The following is a 20636-nucleotide window of genomic DNA, read 5'->3' on the forward strand; positions in this document are numbered from 1 at the left end:
GCAGATAAAGCCAAGCTCTTCCGTCTTCTCATGCCGCGACATCAGCTTACGTGAACGAAAACCCGTCGACGTCCGCAACCAGCGCTACTATAGATCGCCCTGTTGCCATGCTAAATATGAAACGCGCACAGAAACATTAGTGCTTCTGTTTCCATCGTACCATTATGACGCTACATCATAATGCAGCAGTCGTCGCCGCGTGGTGGAGGATTGCAAACAAAGCAAGCTCGATAAGCTGCTCGCTTCGAACGGCCTGTACACGTAGGGCAAACATCTAGGGTTTCAGACAAAGTCCATTTCAGTAAAGTCGATAGGTACAAGATTGGAGATACGAGCACGTTCGACATTGGCACCATGGCGAGATCTTAGTGCTGAAGTGTTTGCGTGGCCTGTTGTACCGAGGGATAGCGCAAACCTGTGAGTATGGATTGTGCATTGTGTCGGTTTACCTGAACGATACTAGAATTCGATATGAAAGGAGAAACTAGAGGACAGCAGAAGAAGGAAGATGTGAGAGGCAGAGATTAAGTACCAGAGTCCTAACCGCCATCCTGATTTCTTAATACGATCGAAAGCAGGCTCTCATACGACTGAAAGTGCAAACAATCTCTCGTCAGCACATATCTTGGGTATTCTCCTTTTTTATTTGCTAGTCGTTTGTTGTGGCGCTTCAAGACCATATATCCGTCCCTAACGTGCAACCTTTGATACATCATGCCACCAACATGGCAGACCCCATTACATAACAAGTCAGGCAGTCAGGTCATCTTACAGGTGACCAGAGAAGTTAAAGGGTCATTTAGACCGAAGACAATACAGACCAGGCAAGACTCGCGAGGGGGCCAAACAGTGTGACTTACTACAAGCCAGTAATAGGGAGTTCTGACATTCTTGCAGGGGTCACACATTTCCAACATTGGCATTGACCTCATGCTCCATAAATTGATTGACGGTTGTGAGCATCGCAATTCTCGGCCGTAGACAAGCTTTTTTAATATTCATATATCACATTCTGGGTCAGGGATTCAAACTATCAAATGTCCCGTACATATTTGTCTAATAACAAGATAACCTGATCCAGGCTTGCAATCTGAGTTCATGTTCATAATAATATTTGACAAAATATCCAACGGTCCTTTATATTCCCTATTTCTCGCCAATTAATGCCAGAGCAAAGTCCTTATAATCACCGCTCAGAACGGACTTGATGTTCCCACTTAACGTAGCACCAGTCACTGGCTTGTACGCCTGCTTTGTCTGATATAAGCGTCCCTGGTCCCAGTAGAGACTGACGAGCCTGTTGATGAAGAGACGGTCCTTGCGCATTGATTTATTCAGAGGCATACTAAGTCTGCCTGCATCAGCTCGAGCTCGATCCTGTGCATGGTAGAGTATCCGCAGTAGCACGTCTTCCATGTCACCACGGAACTCCTTCTCAATGACACTCTCAAGACTGCGGTGATATTTGTGTTGGTATGCATCGTTCATTGCCCGAACTTGGGCGTCGTTGCTGCTGGTGAATATCTGGGCTACAGAAACAGCGTTGGCACCGATTGTACCCTCAGTGGCCCTCTGTAGTTCTGTAATCTTCTGGTCAATCTCGTGGGGAATTACTGGAGCATTGTCTTCTGCTCTTCTGGCGGCAAGAACCATGCTGTAGAGTCGGTAGAGGGTATCGTCAACGTCTTCCTTAATATCGACCAGAAGTTCTTTGCCTCGGAAACGCTTGTACTCGGCGGTAATAGCACGAATATCTGCGTTTGAGCGGCAGAGAAGAACATCATTCAACGCATCTTCATCGGTGCCAGCGCGGTTGAGAGCCTTTGACAAATTTTGAACGTCATTCTCCAATGGTCCTCGGATCAGAGCGAGAAGACATGTCTCGAAATCGCCACGGGTCTCACTTTCAATGTCCTTTGCAAGATCGCGCATAAAACGGCTATTGTAGTCGCGGACCAGCTGGGCCATCGTCCATGGATCAGCGTATTTGGGGCTGACGAGAACACGAATCAGAGCCTTTTCATCACAACCCATTCCCTTCATGGCCTTTCGAAGAGCCTCTACGTCTGCTGCGGTGTCTACAGGCTTAACCCATGCTTTCTGGGCCGGGTCATAACCTGGTGATGCTGGAGTTGGAGGGACGTTAACTGGCGGTCCACCATATTGCTGCTGTCCAGGTTGCTGGTGCCACTGCTGGCCGGGGTAAGGTGGTTGCTGTTGCTGTTGCTGGCCAGGGTATGGAGGCTGGCCTTGCTGAGGACCGCCATATTGCTGTGGCGGATACTGTCCCTGTCCATATGGAGCTGGAGGAGGCTGTTGTCCATAAGGACCTTGATGTCCTGGCGGCTGCTGGCCGTAGGGAGGCTGTTGTGGATAGCCTTGCGATTGCGAATGCTGCTGGTATTGTCCTTGCTGACCTGGAGGGGGATATTGTTGGCCTGCAGGAGGATAAGGCTGGTTCGGCTGGCCTCCAGGTGGGCCTTGCTGCTGGTAGCCGTAAGGTGGTTGTTGGCCTGGCGGCGGCTGGTAGTAGCCCTGGCCAGGCTGCTGTTGTCCCGGATAGCCCGGCTGAGGGGGTGCTCCGCCCTGGGAACCTTGCCAGTAAGGAGGTTGCTGCGACATCTAGGTAAGGTAGTGAATAAACTGTTAAGCTTCAATTAAGCGATGTTTGGAAGTTGATGCTGATGCTGATGCGTGCAATGTCTTGGACCTGTTCAGCCCTATTAAACTAAATTTGACAGGAGGGGGATCGCAACGTGGAGGCCTCTTCCTGGTTACCTCCCACTATCATCTTAGCGGTTGTGCTACCGCAATCCGGTGTTGGTGCCTCACTGGCGTCTTGCAAGTGGCTGTGTCGTCATTAGGCTGATTGCTATCGAGACCTAAGATGACCCGATCCTCGTTGATCTATCCGATAACGAGAAGGTGCGGGGCAAACAAGGCAGAAAGGGATGTCTGTGGCTTACAGGCAGGATGGGAAAAGGAATGATCATCGCATGTGACAATTGTATGGTCAATAACTGACGGAATGGGAGTTTGCAATTATTTGGGCGCAGTGATATGGAGCCCTGTCGGTGTAAGGATTTAGAGCGTGCGTCTCCAGGGCATTTGAGTGAAACATCGCCTGCTTTTAGTGGAGACGTAAGCACCTAAGATCAATCATTTCTCAAGGCTTGCTTTCTTTACTTCCCAATGGAAGTGGAGGACTCGAAAATAATTCCAAGGGCCCAGATACCTTATTGGTAATTCCAGGGCATTATTACAGATTATTAGATCCAGTAAAGAAGCTGAATGGCGTGACGTGACAAATCCTTCACCCTTACAAAGAGAGAGCCATGTGGAGTAAAAGCTCTGTCATGTATTACGTGACGGGGATACCAAGTTTGCAAAAGAAGTATTTGGGAGGACAGGATGCTAGTCAAGAAACCTTCCCCGACATCTCTGCGAGATAGGTCAATAGATATGATAAAAAATAAAGAGGTTAATAAGAGACGCGAAACCATCAAGTTCACTACAAGGCAATCGGGCGGCTCAGGAATCCAGCCTACAGATAACCCCAAAAAGAGGGAACTGGTGCTGGCAAAATGCCTCTGGTTCGTTGCAATTGCATTTCGAACGAATCAGCTAAAATAGACGGCTGTAAGCGCTTTCACTTGCATATTTGCTCAGCCATGCCACTTCAGGAGCTAAGACTCTCGACATGGGCATATATACATATCCCCCACTTAATATATTTCGTGTGAGCGCCTTCGGTTTAGATGCCAGAATTTACCTATAGGTGATCCTACCCTGTACATGCTCGTGTACCTGGATTCAATTTGCACACTACTATGGAGAACTCCACTCACCAACTTAGAGCTGGGCTCGAGGTCCCAGTCAACAGTACTCAGAGCTGTCCTATATGTAGAGACCTAAAGCCTGGCGACGAATATGATGATTTCAATGTTATCAGCACGCAAAGTCTCAGAGATGATTGTGGATGCTGTCAAGTTCTCAAATCGGCCATGAATAGCTTAGCTGATGGATCGACAACTCAGATTTTTGTTCATAGCAAAGAGGGTGAGCCTATTAGCGTTGAGTACTCCTCTGAGAAGTTAGACCCCGAGGATAGCCATGCGAACAAGGCCGGGTTTATCATCTATTCTCATGATAAGGTAGACAACTTGTTTCACCAGTGTGAGTATCTGGGCTTATAATAACCCCAATATTAGTCTCGACTTATTCCTGATCTTGGGATCCTCAGCTCATATCCCGAGTCAACCGAGCTCGAAACATCTATAAAGTTCATCAATGCACAGATGTTAGAATGCAACACCAAACACGAGTCATGCAAAAAACAGCTCGAGTTACCGCTTCCAACGCGCGTCGTTAGTGTTGGCTCTTCTGACGCGGACACTCGGCTAGTCGAGTTGAAGAATGTGCCAGCACGATACGTAATATTGAGCCACTGCTGGGGTAGTAAACAACCACTCAGAACAATTATGACCAACTTCAAAGACATGATAAAGTCGATCAATGCAAACTCTTTACCGGTTGTCTTCCAGCAAGCGATTTGGATCGTTCGGATGCTAAGAATCGAGTATATATGGATTGATTCACTCTGCATTATTCAAGATAGTCAGTCGGACTGGGAACTTGAGTCTTTGCAAATGTGCGATTACTACGAAAACTCTTTCTTGACTATCTCAACAGCCACGTCACCAAATTCTACCATCCCATTTCTCGGCCCACGAGACACGAGATGGTGGCCGGCTAAACTCAACCTGACAAATGGTTCGAGTAGCGAGGACGTTTACGCGCAGCGCATAACGAGCGAGCAAGAAGAAGAAGGAATGCTTTTTACGCGAGCATGGACATGGCAAGAGGCTGCTATGTCATCACGCACGATTTACTTCACCCCGTCAGAACTCATTTGGGAGTGTTCCGAACATGTTGTGCCACAAAGATACATACCCGATCTTGAAGCATCTGAGAGGCTGGGCTTTTCTAAAGTTTTGTCTCTTCTAAGATTCAGCTTAAATCCAGATATGGTTCACAATATCGACAGGTCAGTGGGAGATGGCTGTGCCGATATCTCGGGGAGTGAAAATTCTATGGGTATACCTCCGTCGGGTTTCGACTCTGCAAATTCGTCATATGCTTCGGCACTCTCACGTACTGATAGACCCAATTCCATAGGTTCCGACGCCAACATAATGAACTATGTTTGGGATATGTGGAATGACTTAGTGACAAGCTATTCACGTCGTCATCTCACCTTTGTCACTGACAAATTACCGGCGCTTAGTGGCGTCGCATCTCGTGTCCATAAAATCACAAAGTCCCGTTACATTGCAGGCATATGGGAAGATAACCTTGGTATCGGGCTATGCTGGGCCAGGGCATCTACAGGGTATCGTGACTTACCGACCCTCGCCACGGAGTATGTGGCACCCTCATGGTCGTGGGCCTCGATACATGGAGCAGTGAAGAGTCGGGTAGAGAGAACGATCAGTACCTTTGAACCCAGCTTCACCATTATTGAAGCCAACTGTATTGTTCCAGGGCTCAACCCCTTCGGCAGGGTCGCAACCGGCCACCTTTTCATCAGAGGACAGATCGCCCAGGCGATGTTGAGATGCGACGACCCTCAAACAAGTTTCTTTTATAAAATATCAGGGCCTACAGACAAATGGGACTTTTCTCCTGACAGCGTCCTGGCCTTAAATAATGGCAATGTATCGAGAGCTAGGAAAGATCCAAAGCCCTCCAAGTTCACGGCCAAGATTCATTCCCTATAAATTGGCTCAAGATACAATGCTCGAGGCGATAAGAGTGATAGAGAATACTTCATGTTAGTGTTGGGTCAATCTGAGAATGCTAAAGGCGATACCTCATTTTGTCGCCTTGGTCTGGCCTATTCCCAGAGTAACTTGTTATTCCAAGGAGCTCCCGTACGGGATGTTAAAGTGGTGTAACCATGACCGGAGTTGACTCTGATAGCTCTATAGTTCTGGTGTATGCGCATCGTCTTCATTCGTTCGGCTTTGGCCCTTCCGTTTTCTTCCGCCCCGTCAAATAGTAGAATGTCTATAGTGGTTCATCCTCATTCTCGCTACCAGAATCGTAGATCCAATGACTCTGCCTGATCCACACAAGTCTATCAAGCTCTGCCGACTTGGGAATGAAGCTTTTTCGACACTGGCTGTTCCACTGGATCTTAGTTCAATGGTACTTTTGTCTTCAACTTGGCAGGTATTCTCTGCACCCTTACAATGTTTCTGAGAGCAAGAAATACATGGCTAACCTGCAGATATTAGCAGGTTCTCCGTCATAGAGATATCGCAATTGTTAAGTCTTCTGTTGTGTTAATGTTTACATCTTATATGTCCAAGTCAATATTTTCTAAAGCAGTTGAAAGCCTCTCACATATCCTCGCTCGTTTCATCGCCCTCCCATCCCCCTCATCCAGATGCTGCAAGAGCCTTCCAGGCACGACACAGTTATATCTATAGTCCTCAGCTCCCTTGGCCATGTGACTAAATACCGCGGATATGCCCTCAACACTTGCCAAGTTCCCTACACATCGTATATTCTGCCGGCAATCCTTTTGTCGTGAAAAGTCAAGCAAACGGCCAGCGAGACCGGCCGCGATGCTCGTTGCCACTGACGTGCCCGTGAGCTGCTCTCGTATCGACGGCGGCACCGAAACCCCTTCACCAAGGATGGCAAAGTTCTTGGACTTGGTGGTCTGGGCAGCTGGGTTGATTGATTGAGAGACCTTTGCTCGACCATCTGTGCAGTAAATACAGATCACGTCCTGCATGCGAGCCGGAAAGGTAACCTGCCTGATATTTCCGTAGTTCGATGCCGCCGCAAAGATGAGAGTTCCATCACTAGCAGCTCTTTTGATCGCTCTCCTCATCAGGGCATGGTCTCGCTCGAACCCTGATGCGATACTGATGACATCCGCCTGCCAGACATTCTTTGCATGTTCGATTGCCTAGGAGTAAGTTAATGGCCAGCTCTTTCGTATTTCAGTCTCTGTTACTCACCTCTAACATAAGGTCCTGTGTGTCATCATTCGCCTCATCAAACTCAAATACTCTAGCAACATACACCTCGGCTTCGGCGTAGACTTTGAAAATGAGCTTTACCGAGTTAGTGCCATGGCCGGTATTGTCTTGCTTCACGTCATCCCTGTTCGTAACGAAGTCTCGGTATCCTCGTATGTGCCTAGCATAAGAGTCGTTCTCGTCGATTCCCGTATCAATGACCGCAACACGGACTTGTTTGTATGTTGGGTCAGTCTCACTTGGTAGACAAGAGAGGATCTCGTTGAGCTCGTCCAACTCTTCGAACCAAGCCTCGGCCGAGGCCTGTGTGATGCTGACATCGGTCAGTCAGGGCAGTCAAAATTCGCCTCATATTATCATCTTACCAGCTGGCCACCGCCCCATTAGAGGCGGCAGATTTGACGTTCGCGGTTCGGTGCCCATCTAATGGTAGTTGTCTTGTCTAGGTCAGTAGTTGAAGTGATACTATCTGATCACTGTAGCTTACTTTGTTATATGTGGTTGTTGCAGAGACACACCATGAGAGAAGGGATGTTTTTGTGTTACCTTCCGTATCTGTGACGGTTGCATCTGTACGGTTGGCCTGAGGTCAATCTTTTCAGGCTGGCCGTAAAGTCCGATGAGAGTGTGTAAATGGTCTACCACCTCTTCTTGTAGGACCTTGCGCAGCTCCTCGATGTTATGACGATGCTGCATGAACTTGGAGGGTCGTAGACAGTCGCCAATAACGGACTTCAGCAGCGGAAAGGTGTCTTCCAACCTATCAGGGTCATCGAAAAGCTTGAGTGCCACATACAGATCCGCATCCGCGTTGAGCTCTCCATCAGGGGCGCGGCACTCGTCATCATAGTGGTCTTCGATAACGGTCCCCAGCTCAATCTCTAGCAGAACTATTCCAAGGGCCTTGATTTTGGGAAACTTGTGCGGCCTGAAATCTGAATCATTCGTCTTGTTGTCTGGGTCGAAGTGAGCTGAGATGAAGGGCTCGTTCAAATAAATGCCAGCGTCCTTGGGGCTCTGGCGGCGTTCAAACATGAAGTGGATGCTCTCTTTTGTCCACTCCTTACCCAGCCAATCGGTTGAGTAGAATTGCCACATGGACTTGGCTAGGAGGTAGGATAGCAGATACTTCATCTTCTGTGATAGCTTGTGATTTCTCAGTATCATGGAAAGGGCCACGGAGGGTGTATTTGGCACCCAAATCCTTGCGCCTTCGCACCACTCAACAAAGTGCAGTTGCTTGTCTGATACTTTGAGAGACAATTGGTATTGTTCCCTTGTGCTTATCCTCTCACAAAAGTCTTCAATGCACATCGGGCCGTTGATTTGAAGCTGTACTTCCTTGTTATTTGTGTCAGAAAATTTGGCCTTTCTACACTCTGATTAGCATCGCGTAACAAACGAGGCACGTTCCTCTGCAATTACCTGCGATCCACTAAGATGCGAGTCTCACGCCATCGGAAAGACTCTTCTTCCAACTCGCGATGAGGGTGCGCAAGAAACATCAGATCGAAAGCCGGAGAATCTGATTCGGCCCCGTTCTCGAGTGCCAGTCGAAGTCTTCCTGCGATCTGAGTCTGCTCACTCCCGTTATTACAGAAGATGTATGAAGACAGCACCTTGTACAGGGTCCTCATTGACCCAGTGAAGTCATCTCCAACCCAAACTTGAGTCTTTGTTTTCGGATTTGGCATCTCGTCTGCAATTGCCAGGGGTTTGATAAAGGCCTCGAGAATTCTCAGTAAACCCTGCTGCTTCTTTTTTCCTTCAGGACTCCGCCGCAAAGCTAACTTGCGCACGCCATCCACAGCGTTTTTGCGGTTATTATGATGAAGTAGATTGAGCCCAGGGTACCGTTGAGCGAGTTCGAGGTCATTTTTTGGTTCTTTTAGCAGACTTGGGCCGGTTGTAGGCTAGATACCAAGAGTTGGTTATTAGCCTTCCATGATTCAGCACGCGACGCTGCCCTACCTTGCAGATCCTTTCAAGATTATTTAGCAACTTGAGTAGGCGTGGGATATGTACCGAGTCGGATTCCTTCTGGTCTTTTAGGTGCTGGCTGACCAGCCAGAGGGCGGCGGCTAACGCTGGACAAAAGAGCTTGTCTTCGCTTCCTCCGATGCCCCGCGCTACAGTAGCCAGGCGGTCAGTGACATCCACTGCAAAATTGAGGACTAATGCATCGGAAGGGGTCATGGTAAGTGCGTCACGGGAAGGTCTGCAGCTTGTCTGGCGGGTTGTTGGAATGAGTCAAGTTAAATCAGGCTGAGGCTGAGGCCGTTTGAGAGAGCTGAGGGTCACGGGACTTAATTGTATAAGGCTTAGCTTGTTCCATTGGCACAAAATATGAAACTGGAGTCTTCCATTATTATTGCAACATCATTGCACAATGCGGAGTATAAGAAAGAAGAAAAGGGAGCATTAGCTTGATATATCCCAACTTAAGGATAGACACTAATATTTTAGAAAGGAAAAGCATTTCTTAGGTACAATCTTAATCTGCCCTGAAACTGCGCTAATTAAAGTCGCTAACCGGCATAGCGTCCACTGGAACCACAATATGCTCTGGGCCAGTTTCGTCGGCCTCTATGGTCAACAGCTGAGTGGTCGTCAAGCACTCCTCGGAGAGCCTGCTCTCAATATCTGTTTCGCATTCTTTCATGCTGAAGGTCGCACCTCGGGAATAAGTCTTCTTGGACCACTTCTTGTCAAAGAGCCCTTTCGTAATCTTGGAGAGCCTCACCGCCCAGACAAAGTCATGCGTTTGCTTTGCAGCTGTTGATGTAGACGTCGTTGAAGAGAAACCAGTATCGACAGAGACCTCGGCTACGCCGCCGATGCCACTAGTACTAGTTAGAGGAAGCGACTGATGTGAGGGCATCCGGATATCTTACATTCCTGGACCTCCATTAATACTCTTCTCTGTTCCGTGAGTGGTTTTCCGGGTAGAGTTGCCGCGAACAATCTTGAGCCCCGTGATGACGAAAATTGACCATGTTGGTCCAAACTTGTTGTCTTCCAAGAACTCGACAACCTGATTTCCCGCTAGGGAGCGATTGATGTATGCCCTCGTGGGTTCAACAGTGAGGGTTTCGAGTTGTTCAATTTGCCAATGGTTTCCAACGGTTTTCTTGAGGGCGAAGCCCAGCGAAGCCTTTGCGTTAATACCCGGTGCTGCAGCGATGGGTACTTCTGCTGTCGTTGTTGCATCAAAACCGCCCTCTTTAGTTGACTCCCACTCGAATTCTATTGGGCCTGTGCGATAAACAGGCATGTCAAGTGGGAATGGCTCTGGGCCGCTTGTATTGATCACACTGTCAAGGTGTTTTAGGCTCTTGACGAAGTGGCCCAGGCAGAGAGGCCCTGTCTGTTTGAATGCTCCATTTTTGTCACTATCTTGGGGAGGGGGATAATGTGTCTGGGATAGAACGAACCAACACTTGTCCATGGCGTATATGGACAATATTGACTAAGTATTAAGATTTATCAACTGCTAAAACTTGACTGGAGATAAGAGAGAATTAATTTGCAACCGGGCCCAATGATTATTAGTCATGTGAGACGGAAGCACACTGGTAATCCGATCTGGTTGGCTGAGTCTGTCAGCCTCTAGACCGCCCATTTCAAACCCTGCCAGCTGCACGCGGGGCAATTAACACTGACATCGGTGCGCACTAGAGAATGGAACTCGCAAATGACCTTTGCTCGCGAACCCAAGAATGCGTTTCCCTTTTCCAGAGTACCTCAGGTCATCGGGCGCTCGCTGACAATGACTGGTTTGAAGATCGCGCCGCAGACTTTGCGTGGTGGGCTCACGGCTTAAAAGCGCAAAAGACTGGCAGGAGTTCTCTCGACTATCGACTCAGAGAGCGATTAGATGTTAAAAGAGTCATCGCAGGACTGCTCGACAGCTTAGCCTTAGCGTTGAAGGAATATCTGCAACCAGGTACGGCTGTCCCTATCTCCAGACGCCGCAGGAACAGTCTTAAGAGGTATAGACAAGAGCCAGGGGTCTATTCGTCATGACCCGGATGACGAGGATGACAAGTTTTCCGAGTCCGAAAAGAGTTCAAGTGGTTCCTCTTGGTCCGAACTCTCTGATAAGGTCGAACAGCCAGAGGACAACGACGCCGCAGCAGATAACCCAGACAACGAGAACTCTGACCCCAGATTCTACATTGAAACCAACCTGAAGCTACTGGCCAAGATATCCATCGCCATCCGAAGATCTGGGCAAAGGCTGCGCTACTTGAAAGCTGATGCGTACTTGAGGGATCACCTAGACGATAAGGAATACAGGCTACTCAGGAATCACCTCTTATTCCTCATTCTGGTCGGCTCTTACGAACAAAAGCTTTTTACTGAGCTGCGGCGTCTAGCTATCAGCCAGGAAATACCGAAAGCCGTCGAAATCGTAATTCGCTCGTGGATTATTGATCCCTCTCGCGCAACATCAACCCAGCAAGGACTTATCGAGGCCAATGTTGTAAGGCGAAACAGGATTGCATACGCGAGGCGCTTTATCGGCAAGGATGTTGTCCCACAGAGGCCTCAAGAAGATAATGCTAAAACCATTGCCCCTTCACAACTTCCGGAGGCGCTGCTTGTGCCAGCCAGGGAAGCAAGCACGTTTGGCACAAAAGAGCCACTTCCTATCCCAAGCCCTGCCCAACCACTACCTGACCCTCTGGAGCCTGCCAAGCCCCTGACAGCAAAGACTTTGACAGCGACAGAATTGGGTTCTCAGTTCATCCTGCCTATAATAATGCCATTGGAACCGAAGAGGGGGGCGATGTCAATCTTGACCAAAATTACGCAAACTGGCACTAACCAAGATTACCCAGCATGTCCCGCAAAGAAGGGCAGCTTTCAGTGTCCATACTGCGTTCAAGTCCTGCCCGAGGACTACGCAACAAAGTCGAGATGGCGGTATGTCGTGTTACTAACTTGCTGTTATATTTCGCTATGGGACTGGCCTAATCCATTCATACAGAGGCCACGTTGCCCAAGACCTGAATCCATATTCATGCATCTATCACCATTGTCCAGACTCTGGCAACTTGTATGCTACCAAGGAGGAATGGAACAATCACATCAGGAACAAACACAATAAGGAGCGCTGGGCTTGTGATGATTGCATGTTTGAAAGCGACCATGACGACGAATTCATCTTTGACAGCCAAGATTCATGGGCGAGCCATATGAGACATCGCCACAACTTTTCGGAGGATCGTTTGACGCTACTTAGTAACATGAGCAAGAGAGACCTCAACGAGTCAGTCCAATGTCCTCTCTGCAAACGGCCGTGCGGATACTCGAGGCCCGATCAGGATGATCACATTTCTGAGCATCTCCATTCTTGGGCCTTGAGGGCTCTTCCTTGGGATTTGAACCCAGACGATGACGCTTCCTCTGATTCACCTGAGATGGGATCTGAGAACGACCTGGCAAGAATGTCAGACATTAGTGAGCAATCGGAAGATGAGGTTGAAAGCGTGACTGCAACCATATCAAATGCGATTGACCGCGAAGTGACTCGTTGGAGACAAGAGAAACCAATCGGTTCGTCTCGGCTTGATGTTCTGGTCAAGGAACTTGAAGAGGTGATTGCTAAATGTATGGCTCATGCGTGGCTCGACACGCAGAACGAGATCATGTTACAACTTCTCATAAATATTAACCAAGTCAAGGCCCAGTTCTGTCGTGCCTCACGTGCAGAATTGGAGGAGAGGGAATTCACCACTCAACAGCAACAAGATATCGAAGAGAACCTATGTACCAACATCGAACTCGGTATGGATTACATGAACGGATTGATAGGCGAGCGAGATATAGATCCCAGTCAGGACCCCAAGGAATGGCCCAACTCTTCGCCGTTCCCCAAGATCAACGACACAAATATTCCGCCAAATGACGAGGAGAAACTGGAGATCTTATGGAACGCGCGACATCATGTGTTACACTCAAATAACGTTTCAATGCAAATTACCTGGGCGCGTGATGTCCTCACCTGGATACAAATCAGCCAAGAGGATCGCGCAAGAGAGACGAAGTACAACATCAATTCCCGACCTGAAACCCCTGGGATAGAACATGAGCTCATTATCGATGCAACGAATATCATCACTCACCTCGCAGACCAGGAGCATCCTGAGGCACTTTATATGCGCTCAAAGTGGCTCGAGTTCGGTATCCTCGGTAATCGCGTTGATAAGGTGTGTATCCCTAATCCAAGCAATTTTGAAGATCTTGAATGAGGTTGACTGACGTACGAATAAGCAAGAGGCCTATAGTGGATACTCGCGGGCAGCAGCCCTTGGCCACGGCAGATCAAAGTATAGATGTGGCGTGCTACACGAGCAGTCTAATGATATGCTCACGGCTAAGCGACATTATTACCGTGGTTTAGCTGTCAAAGACTCTGCCTCGCTATACAGAATGGGCATGATGAGCCTCTTGGGCCAACACGGAGAGATCAAGGACCAGATTATTGGCCTTGAGCGCATGAAGGCTTCTGCTGATAGCTCAGATGAAGACGCTCCTCAAGGCTCCTATGTATACGGCGCGTTGATCGCGCGGGAGCTACCCGATACCATTATTCCCGAAGATCTGCTACCTCATGACCCTTCTACAGCTAAGATGTACCTCGAGAAATCAGCTTACTTAGGGTTTGCTAAAGCTCAGGCTAAGTTGGGTCAGGCATATGAGCTTTGTCACCTAGGCTGTGACTTCAACCCATCCTATTCCCTTCACTATTATGGCCTGGCGGCTAAGCAGGGAATACCAGAGGCATCTATGGGTGTCAGCAGATGGTTCCTATTTGGATATGAGGGTGCTTTTGCGAAGAACGAGGCTTTGGCATATAAGTACGCTCAACAGGCTGCAGCTGGTGAGTTTGCAATTGGAGAATTCGCCATGGGTTACTATAATGAGATCGGAATACACGTTCAGAAGGATTTGGCAGAAGCCCGGAGGTGGTACCAGTTATCCGCCGATCACGGCAATGACGATGCCGTTGATGCCATTCTCCGACTCCAGTCGTTAGATAAAGGCGAGAAGGCCAGACAAGACAGAAACCCTAAGGCAATTCCCCTGGCGAGTCAGACCTTTGGGGAGACCCGCTCCAAAGTTGTTGAACAGACCCGTTTGGAACCCGTTTCAAAACCAAAGACAATCATCGTTGGAATAGACCTAGGCGCAGTGTAAGTACCCGTCCAGCCAAGTAACCTAGAATCAACCCAACTAACCTAGAACTATAGGTTCTCGTCAGTCTCGTGGGCAGATTCCTCGAACCCTTATGAGATCTACGTAATACACGATTGGCCTCATGCAGCCGCCATCTCGGCATCAGATGGCCAAGTCCCAACGCAGTATGACCTGGAAACGAAACTATGGGGAAACCCCAGGATGCAAGCTGCTCGACTCCGCAAGTCCGTGAATATAGCCCAGAAAAACTGTTTCTCGGCCTTGGAAGATTTTTGCAGCGGTGTTGAGCCAGCTCGTAAGCAGGCTACCCGATTCCTCACGTCTTATATCGGAACTCTGTGGAACCATGTTGTCCACGAGATTCTCTCAAAGACCGAAGGTTGGGATCTTGAATTCATTCTGTCTCTTTCAATTCCTGTCTACTTCTCGTGGGAAATGGAGAACCGTCTTCTGCGAATGGCTCGTGATACCACGGCCCATAACGGCGCCTCGAAAGTCGTCGAGGTCAATGCCATTGGACAGTTGCAAGCAGTCATTTTGAATTCACTCAAGGACCAATATCGACTAAACCGATCTGCAAGAGGACCAAGCGTAGTCATGGAGGTATTCTTCTTGGAATTAATTCATCTCAGGACTTGCAACTAACTGAAACCAGAATGGAGAAATTGTTGTTATATGTGATTGCGGTGGCACTGGTGCGGTACGTATTCCTCAGACCATAGAGGGGCCCAGGGTCTTCTTGACTGACCGAGGACTTGTCTTTCTGTACCAACACTGCTTTGAGGCTTACAATGATATCATTAGCGCGCTCTCAGCTACGAAGTTCACACAGAGTCCCCTCCTCTCGTCCAACAACTCACATCCTGGAACGGTATGTATATCCAGAACCTTCTGTCAATCGATGATACCAGGCTGACAAGATACAATTTAGCTGAAAATTTTGGCACGCCTTCAGTTGATATGGAATTCATTAATTACTTGCTCAACCATTCATCTTCGAATTTGGGGACTTCCAGATCGGCACTGAACGAACTGGACTTTTTTATCGAGACTGAATGGGAATATGGGTTGAAGAGAACTTTCAGGGGCGACGACAATCACGATATTATCCTACAGCTTCCCAGAAAGGCCATCTCCGCCTTGAAACGACTTCAGCCATCGTCCAGCAGGCTATTGATTAAACCGTGTGTTCCCATCGCCCAGCGCTAGAGCATCAAAGGCTGATGTATTGAATAGGAATGTTGTTCGCAAGTTTTTTGAAAAATCGTTAATGGCTATCGAAAAGGTCATTGATGCACAATTTGCGGCCCTGGAGGTTATAGGAAGAAAGCCAAATGTTGGTTATAACTACGATATAATTTCTTACGTACTATACTAACTCAAAGACAGTCGATTCTACTAGTTGGAGGTCTGGCTCAATCACCCTACATTATTCAGCAGCTTCAGCAGAAGTTCGACGTTATCTTTCACCTACCATATGAGTAAGTGTTAAGCTCGGCAGTGGTAGATATTTATTAACTTTTGTTGTAGTTTGTCTGCCGTTTCTCGGGGCGTTATAGAGGTTGAGTTTCAAAGGACTTTGGCGCAAAGATTGCCTATATTAGCTGAGTTAGAAGATCCGGTTGATATAACGTCTCAGAGGTCAAAGGATGTGTAACTCGCGCATCGTTAATATACATCCTCCAATTCATCACTAGCGCTGATAGGAAGTCCACTTGACTGGTGCAACACTGGTTACTGGCGAGTGCAGGCTGGAAAGAAGATATACATTTTTTGCTCATGTGTCTTTAGACCACCCAAACCAATATTTAGTTCCTTTTGGACAAAAATCGGCCAGTCGATGTCGCACCAGCCAGAATTTGATAAGCTTATCCACGCACTTGTACCTGTCGTGGCTGCATTAGCCATCTAGCCTTAAATAGCCAAGGCAGTTTGTTGACCGCTCAACCTCGGGACCCTCTCAAACGCAAAGCAAATCAAGAACCATTCAAACCGAATTCCCAAGCTGAGTAATCGGTCTCCATCAATCACATCGCTCCGAGGATGGCTCCGTTGACCCGTTGGCCTCACCCAATTCGCAAGGTGGGGAGCTACCTCTCATCCCCGCTCGGTACCGTTATATAAAATGCTAGCTACCCCTCGATTTTAGCTGCCGAGGCCGTTTCACCAAAACAATTATCTCCAGAAGTTTCAATCAAATCACTTTTTTTGTATATCAGAATGGCTCAAGTTCTCGTTGTCTATCCCTCCGGTCCTTCTTTCGACCTGGATTATTATCTCACAAAGCACATGCCTCTCGTCGCATCGTAGGTGGACCCCGATCTGACATGCCACCAGAACTCGATGCAATTACTAATGCCTCTGCAGTAAATGGGGTTCCTACGGTCTCAAGAACTACAAGATCATTACCTTCCAGGAGGGCGCACCCTTCCAGATACAGGCTACTCTTGAGTGGGAGAGCCTTGAGGTGTTTGAGAAGGCTGCTGCTAGCGAGGCCGCCGCTGCTGTCTTTGGCGACATCAAGAACTTCTATGATGGAAACCCGGTGCTGCTGAAGGGACCTGTCGTTGCCAGCGAGACTGTTGCGTCATCGTAAGAGTTTAATGAATATATTGCTATACAGGCCATTCCATCTGACGATTTGCCAGCGAATCTAAATTGTAGATTCCGCTTTGATGCCCATTGAGATAGATGGTGATCTGACGGACATGGAACTCCGCAGCCGCCGAGTATCAAGGAAACGTGTACATATCGATAATCTAATGCGATTCCGTGAGACATTCCGTGGAACCGGGATATCTTGTCAGAATTGAGCATTTATTGGATCGAGATTTGTTCAATGTCGATCGATTTGTGACACCTCACCTTCCGTCGTATGCCGTATTGCGGACCCGGTTCCGCATGTACCCATCCATCATCCCGTCCCGACTCCAATGGTCTTCTCAGACCTGTTTAATCAGGTGATTGTGTTGAAGCGTCAGTCTCCAGAATCTTCATTTTCATTTGCATGAGAGCTGTAGTGATACGACATTCTGAACAAGATACATGCGGCCCGATAAGACCATGTAGCCGGGTCTCCCGGCAATTCGGACTCGGCTGATTCACATGCCGAGCTTTCTCCCCAAAAATCTGATGATCGAAATCGTGAAGACTGTAGACTCAAGAGCATACCAATATGTCATCTCTCCAGAGGCAAGTGTTGGGCTTCATGAAACAAAAGTTTCATTTTGACTTCACGATATCGATCGGTGAGTCGAGAAATACTAGACTATATTTGCAAACAGGTAAGAATCATGCACCCTACTACCTCACATAATTAGAAACCTTGCTTCAGTCTTTCATTTGCCTCAGACATTCGATGCTGAGATAGATGCAGGATGGCCAACTAAACGCGACGGCCATGATGTGATGTCAAGGTCAAGAGGCGTCCTTATCGCCCGCTATCAGCGCTAATCGGGCCGTCGATAACGACTCTCTAAACTATTTCTGGTTAAGCTCGACCATGACAGCAGCTCAATTGCGTCAATTTTGAGTGACGCAACCTCAAATTAGAGATGGACATTTTAGACTTGACATTTTCAACATCGCATCCAACAAAAATGTCCTCAACAAAAGCACGCGAGCTCGAGCTTGCACCATTCCTCAAATCAGCGCTACCCCAAGAAAACAGAGCCTCATTGCGCGACTCGGTCATTCCTCAGCTTTTAAGCGCTATCGCAGATATTGGCAAAGGGTTAAGAGGATCATATGATGTTTCCATCGTCGGCACAGAGAACGCTTTTGGTGATGAGCAGCTGAACGTCGATGTTCTGGCTGAGAACATTATTCGTGACGGTATTGCAAAGTCGTCGGCTATCAAAACTGCGAGCAGTGAAGAGGACCCTGTCGAGAAGCCAGCGCGCGCAGGAGAGACAACGCAAGCTGATACCAGCGTTGAGCAATACACCGTCGCTTTTGATCCTCTCGATGGAAGCTCTATCATTGGGCCAAACTGGTCCGTGGGTACCATTATCGGTATTTGGGATGGCGTGACAGCCGTTGGCCAGCCTACAGAGAAGCAAATTGGTTCTATTCTGGGAGTATTCGGTCCACGAACCCTCGCCATCGTTGCTCTCCGAGTACCAGGATCCGAGCCCACATGCTTCGAAGTCAGCCTCAACGACACACAAAATTTCGTCGTCGCTCGTCCCGAGCTTCGTCTCGCCGAGCCTCCCTTCAAAACACGCTACTTCGCTCCCGCCAACCTACGAGCCGCTGCCGATAGTGAGAAGTACATGAATCTTGTGACAAGTTTCATCAGCGACAAGTATACACTACGGTACTCGGGAGGTCTCATTCCCGACATCTATCACACTTTGGTCAAGGGTCACGGCGTGTACATCTCACCAGTGACTTCTGCCAGCAAGGCTAAGTTGCGAAGACTTTACGAGCTGCTCCCTGTAGCGCTCGTTGTTGAGTGTGCGGGCGGACAGGCCATTAACCCTGAGACTGGTGCGAGAGTATTTGATACTGTATTGAAGGGATGTGATGATAGAGCTGGATTGGTTTGTGGAACTTCGGAGGAGGTTGGAAAAGTGAAAAAGGCACTATTGGGATAGGTTACAGTGGAAATCATAAAGGCCGGTTCATAGATCAATAGATAGCATTCATCAATTTCTTGCACTTCCTATGTGGAACACTCAAGCTGTTCCATTCGACGCCTTCGCAATGTCGGGAAAGTTTGGGCTTGTGACCTTGACACCATCTCCAGGCGCCAAAGGCTGCCAGACAGCGTAGTAAATGCTCGTCCTGTCCTGTAGCGTTTCTACCTCGAGTGCATCAGGAAAGACATCCGCGACGGAGCCTTCACGCGCAATATCCTCAACCTCTTCACGCATCACCTCGTGATCACCATCTTCAGGCTTAGGGAACGACATGTGAACAGCGATCATTTTATCCTCCGGTCGGTGCAAGAGCCAAAACGAGCCTGCTCCTCTTCTCTCGGCTGCATCTTTGAGAACAGGATACAGCTGCTTCAAGATGGCTTCAACACCAACATGGTGGTACGTCCAGCGTTGGAAACGACCGATGCCATGGTCTTCGACTGGAGTGAAATTATGAGCCCCGATGACGTTCCAAACAAAAGAGTCGACATGCTTGAACAAGGGCTGTTTCCAATAGGTCGTCTTTGGCTCGCCCACTTCGAACTCGTTTGTAGTCCAGTCCTCGTAGACTTTCGCATTTTCGGGCGTATCGAAGAGATAGCATCCTCCCGTAAGCATATCACCGTTGACAGGGTGATACTTGGTAGGAAGGTACTTGATGTACATGCCTGGGCGTTTTCCCATCACTTGAGCGCCGCCATATTGACCCTGCCAGATGTCCTCAAGGCCGACACGAGGAGCGATCGTGATTTCGGCAGTGAAGGCCCCTTTGGCGTTTATCTTGCCGACGCCGTAGCTGAGGCCTTGGTTATTGGCTTCGGTGGCTGAGCATGTCAGACGTGACATCAGATGAGGGGTATCGCAACTCACCCATTTCGTCTGCAAATTGCTTTTATCTTCAAGTTATATCCACTCTTGACTCACAGTGAACTTTCGAGAAAAGGATGTCCTAGAGCCGTCGTTCTTATACTTCTCTTTAATTTTGGTACCATTCCCAAGTGCTTAGTAGAATAGATGAAGTTTGGTAATGATGACGCTGCAGGCTCACGAGGCAGAAGCCAATCACGGTCTGGGCCAGTCGATTCTTACTAAGATGGTACGCCTCCAGCCTCAAAGTATTGGTTGCCGTCTGAACACGGAGGTTTCAGTCAGAATCCAACGTAAGCTATTGTAACCGCGACATCGACTACCAGCGCCATAAGGTCTCCTGTATCATGAGACCACGTGATCAACATGATATGCGCGCCTTATGATCGAGTCCCCTGTTATTCGCATTTAGAATGGAGGATGTCTAAGGGGAGTGTTGTTGCTACAGAAGAGGATCCTAAGACTATATACGCGACTCTTGAATCTGTTGTCATACCATCAAGTCTTTGATCGTTCCTGATCTGATCTTTGAATGAGGAACTATAGATTAGGGGCAAGGTCATCGACTATGGGTTTCAAAGGACCACAGAGCGACGGGTTTACGAATACAGGGACAAGCAATGAAGGGTCATGGAAGCGTTGTATGGTCGTGAAGAAGGCAGCGAGTAGGCATTACGTGAACGACTCGCATGCCCCCAAGAGTGCTAAGGGGTTAGGCTGTCCATAACAAGTTGATATCCCCTACTCGCTTGCTCCGAGAAGCATCAACTAGGATGGCCTTATAATCTCAATAAACTGTCGGTCAAGGTAGCTTTACGAAATTCCGAGTATAGAGAGTCCAGCGATTGGATAGAAGAATATCCTG

General features: G+C 48.3%; 8 protein-coding genes across 8 annotated transcripts; 4 read left to right on the forward strand and 4 right to left on the reverse strand.

Moving 5' to 3' along the window:
* Positions 1-1146: 1146 nt before the first annotated feature.
* FPRO_15365 (ANX-14 annexin XIV) lies at positions 1147-2622 on the reverse strand (the record flags this gene model as incomplete). The annotated part of the gene is made up of 1 exon (XM_031220323.1): positions 1147-2622. The coding sequence occupies one exon, from the start codon at positions 2620-2622 to the stop codon at positions 1147-1149; it is 1476 nt and encodes a 491-aa protein (XP_031085994.1).
* A 1859-nt stretch (positions 2623-4481) lies between these two features.
* On the forward strand, positions 4482-5780 carry FPRO_15364 (uncharacterized protein; the record flags this gene model as incomplete). The annotated part of the gene is made up of 1 exon (XM_031220324.1): positions 4482-5780. One exon carries the CDS (start codon positions 4482-4484, stop codon positions 5778-5780), a length of 1299 nt encoding a protein of 432 aa, XP_031085995.1.
* Positions 5781-6361: 581 nt separating this feature from the next.
* Positions 6362-9251, reverse strand: FPRO_15363 (uncharacterized protein; the record flags this gene model as incomplete). The annotated part of the gene is made up of 6 exons (XM_031220326.1): positions 6362-6982; positions 7035-7368; positions 7421-7492; positions 7543-8427; positions 8481-8968; positions 9027-9251. The coding sequence occupies 6 exons, from the start codon at positions 9249-9251 to the stop codon at positions 6362-6364; spliced, it is 2625 nt and encodes an 874-aa protein (XP_031085996.1).
* Positions 9252-9570: 319 nt separating this feature from the next.
* FPRO_15362 (uncharacterized protein) lies at positions 9571-10503 on the reverse strand (the record flags this gene model as incomplete). The annotated part of the gene is made up of 2 exons (XM_031220327.1): positions 9571-9898; positions 9950-10503. The coding sequence occupies 2 exons, from the start codon at positions 10501-10503 to the stop codon at positions 9571-9573; spliced, it is 882 nt and encodes a 293-aa protein (XP_031085997.1).
* A 233-nt stretch (positions 10504-10736) lies between these two features.
* FPRO_15361 (uncharacterized protein) lies at positions 10737-15918 on the forward strand (the record flags this gene model as incomplete). Its single annotated transcript, XM_031220328.1, has 11 exons — positions 10737-11001; positions 11054-11984; positions 12049-13270; positions 13335-14257; positions 14315-14864; positions 14917-14961; positions 15066-15132; positions 15193-15445; positions 15498-15597; positions 15651-15742; positions 15792-15918. 11 exons carry the CDS (start codon positions 10737-10739, stop codon positions 15916-15918), a joined length of 4575 nt encoding a protein of 1524 aa, XP_031085998.1.
* A 563-nt stretch (positions 15919-16481) lies between these two features.
* On the forward strand, positions 16482-16857 carry FPRO_15360 (uncharacterized protein; the record flags this gene model as incomplete). The annotated part of the gene is made up of 2 exons (XM_031220329.1): positions 16482-16567; positions 16629-16857. 2 exons carry the CDS (start codon positions 16482-16484, stop codon positions 16855-16857), a joined length of 315 nt encoding a protein of 104 aa, XP_031085999.1.
* A 1003-nt stretch (positions 16858-17860) lies between these two features.
* FPRO_15359 (uncharacterized protein) lies at positions 17861-18859 on the forward strand (the record flags this gene model as incomplete). The annotated part of the gene is made up of 1 exon (XM_031220330.1): positions 17861-18859. One exon carries the CDS (start codon positions 17861-17863, stop codon positions 18857-18859), a length of 999 nt encoding a protein of 332 aa, XP_031086000.1.
* Positions 18860-18940: 81 nt separating this feature from the next.
* On the reverse strand, positions 18941-19778 carry FPRO_15358 (uncharacterized protein; the record flags this gene model as incomplete). The annotated part of the gene is made up of 2 exons (XM_031220331.1): positions 18941-19728; positions 19775-19778. The coding sequence occupies 2 exons, from the start codon at positions 19776-19778 to the stop codon at positions 18941-18943; spliced, it is 792 nt and encodes a 263-aa protein (XP_031086001.1).
* Between the last annotated feature and the right edge of the window lie 858 nt (positions 19779-20636).

The sequence above is a fragment of the Fusarium proliferatum genome (assembly GCF_900067095.1).
Source record: "Fusarium proliferatum ET1 genome assembly, contig: FPRO_scaffold009, whole genome shotgun sequence".
Lineage (NCBI taxonomy): Eukaryota > Fungi > Ascomycota > Sordariomycetes > Hypocreales > Nectriaceae > Fusarium > Fusarium proliferatum.